Below are 3,105 nucleotides of genomic sequence, written 5' to 3'. Positions count from 1 at the left end.
ACAACACTACTGCCAACAGCGGCACTAAACTAAGCCAGAACATGCTTCACTAACACCTCACTTCAACTGCTTCCCGACGACTGCAAGCTGATCGGGGCGTACCCGTGAATAAATAGTCTACTCCGCTACGCAGTCAAGCCTTTCCAAACCACTTTTTGCCAGAGTCACATAAGACCGCTTATTGTCGTTTGTTCTTGATGTGACGTATTCTAAGGTATTAATTGGAACATACCGAATAGTCTGCTATTCTGATTGTTGAACGGGGGGAGTTACCGTACAACTCTCAAAGGTACAGGATCGCTCTGGATTGTGTTTGAACCTATATAAATTAATGAACCTACGAACCTACCTCTGAATATTGGAAGCTTCCAACGACGGCACTGTGCTCCCAGCGAGGAGCGCAGCAATCCTGATGATGATGAACGAATGCGGAATCAACCAGAAGCTCGCCAGAAACAAATTCCTAACAATCATCCTATACATTTTTTTCGGTCTTAATAGGCATTCCAAAATTGGGAGTACCGCATTTCGAGAGAGGATAACTTACGATGTAACGGGTACAACCGTAGAAACAGCGGAAGGGTTTTAGGGTATGGCCAGAAGGTGAACTGTACCACCCGATCGCAAATAGTGTATTACTTCGGAGGCATTATCTCAAATGCATGAAGCGGAATCCCTTTTAATCGCTAGGGTATGTCGGTCCTTGTTTTATGTTGCCATATTATTTATACTTAACCAATGTGATACTTGGGAATGTTTTGTTTATTTTTTTATTTCATTTTAAAGTATAAATACTATTATTGGACTGTTTGATTATTTACATTTGCTTCCGGATGTACCGAAACAGAATGCTTCTGCTTCCGTACGTCTAGAATGTGTTTTATTGGGCTGTAAGGTAAGGTAAGGTTGAGACGACAATTGTACACTTTTTGTTTGTAATCCATTCGCATCTTTGACTGCGCTCACGGTCTGAACACCTTTACCGACGTCGTTAATGTCACTTTTATTACACTTCGTTGAGAGCCGAGTTAAGATCAAAATGCTCTTTAGGATGTGGTTTTGGTTTTGCTTTAGGCTGTAGAAAGCATATCTCCATGGTCGCTTTGCTATCTACTTGTTCCGATTTGCTTATTTGCGGTGGGGTTTTGTCCACAGTAACGTTACGTGACACATTTCACGGCACAGTAATTCTACTGTAACTTTTGTCCTATTTGTTACTTCCAGGGTATGTTGTACTTTTCCTTTACGCTTATCCGTGCTATTTTTTCAACGTCTTAAAGTTATCACACGTTAGTTTAATATGAACTGATCAGGATTTTCTATTTTGGGCGTTCTATAGTATCATTGTCCATCTTGAGGCAGCAGAAATGTTCGTTACAACGAAATGGTAAACAATCTCGAACGGGATTCAGCCTTGGGGTTTCATAATACTAGAATGCGGCTCGGGCAAATGATAATCAGAATTCAATTGAAGAACATTCCTAGTCCATGCGTTATGCTAAGCGTTACTAGAGTTTGCGAGAGAAGGCCAGTGCCGAGAATGAAATACTCATGTCAATCCTACGTAGCGGGTTTTGTAGTGCATTTACATGAAAAACGCATAGGTCTACAAAGGTTTATTGACTGTTTTGTTCATGTTGCTCTCATTGGAGGCAAGAGTATGGGACAGACAGAAGAGAGATAGAGAAAGAGTAAGAAGCTCGAGCAACTCAGGGAGCCGCTACGGTTCATTGATGGCGAGTTGAAGGCATCCTAACAAGAGTAATGGCCCTAAAGACCGGATCTAGAACGTATCTCATGCATATTAGCAGCGCAACGTAAAGATGCACAATTAAAGCCTCGGGCCATTCATAATATTTTTATGGCACAGTAGCGATGGCGAGACAGCTTGTATTATCCGCTCATTGACTGAATAAACAAGCCTACAGACACGGCAGATGCTTGCAGTAAACAAACGTGAAGTAATTAACAGGGACCACTCTGAATCAACATGGTACAGGATTACACTTTTTGTTTCAGACTCTAGCCAAAACACGTCGAACAGTTGTAAAGATCGCTATCGAAATTGTTTGGACTATTCCTCAACAAACGTCAAACAAAATGACCAAATTATTCTTAACAGCTTAACTCAACTACTGTAAACCATGCAGTTTAGTAAGTTTTTATAGCGCCATTTTTTTTGATAAAGTTACCGAAATAATTATACAGTAGACGAAAATATTTGACCAAGTGAAAGTAAAGATAAGATTATAAAAATTACTTCAAAAAAATGTTTCACTTACATTTGTTTGAAAATCAATCACCGATTTGCATGCTGGATTTGCTCCTTGCCAGTAGCAAAGACCTTCGCCCTGTCAGTCGATCCAGCTACTAACCACGTATCTTTCAAATACAACACGATGTCACGTTAGATAGGTTAGACACGTTTATTAGACCAAGTACAAGGTTCACAAGCATCATGAACTACTCTCTTCTTTTTCTATTTTTGTTTGCGTCAAAAACGTGGCCATGTCTTTGACCTTCGCCTTCGACAGTGAACCGCTGAGACTACGCAAATGCAGAGTAACTGTTGATTTTTTGTGCTAGTACTTAGGTTTTGGTCCTAAAACGGTTGACATCAAACGAGTTACATTAAAGCAAAGATGATGTGGCCGTTTCCGTGGCTCCTACAGGCCATCGGTACGTTGGGTGGCTAGGTCTCAGTTTGGATCCGTCGGTTGAACTAGAAGGTTCGAAGATGTTCTTCATACCAGCAATCGTTTTGCTAGTGGCGCTCTTCTGGTGCTGGGCCCGAGTGACCCGCAGCTCCGTGAAGGATATTGGTGGACCCAGAAGCTATCCGCTCATCGGCTGTTCGCATCTGTTCATGGGCTCCGAGGAGCGTACGTTCAGTGTGGTGTGTGAGCTGTACCGGAAGTACGACAAAATGTTCCGCCTTAGGCTCGGACCGAAGACGATCCTGTGCCTCTCGGACCCAGACATCATCCAGCAGGCTCTTACATCAGTTTCGAGCCAGAACAAAGCTTTCTTCTATCGGTTCCTCGAGATGGACTATGGACTCGTGTCTTCGCGCTGTACGTATTCGGACGTATGTATTTAGGGTGT

The 3,105-nt window shown here is 42.3% G+C and overlaps 1 protein-coding gene across 1 annotated transcript; it reads left to right on the top strand.

Annotated features, from left to right (window-relative positions):
* Positions 1–2,737: 2,737 nt before the first annotated feature.
* Positions 2,738–3,088, top strand: LOC128276804 (cytochrome P450 4d10-like; the record flags this gene model as incomplete). Its single annotated transcript, XM_053015264.1, has 1 exon — positions 2,738–3,088. A coding segment is annotated over exon 1 (351 nt), but the record flags the coding sequence as incomplete, so codon positions are not given.
* Positions 3,089–3,105: the final 17 nt, after the last annotated feature.

This window comes from Anopheles cruzii, unplaced genomic scaffold (genome assembly GCF_943734635.1).
Source record: "Anopheles cruzii unplaced genomic scaffold, idAnoCruzAS_RS32_06 scaffold02512_ctg1, whole genome shotgun sequence".
Lineage (NCBI taxonomy): Eukaryota > Metazoa > Arthropoda > Insecta > Diptera > Culicidae > Anopheles > Anopheles cruzii.
The sequence above is the reverse complement of the archived record's forward strand: the minus strand, read 5'-3'. Positions and strand labels throughout refer to the sequence as shown.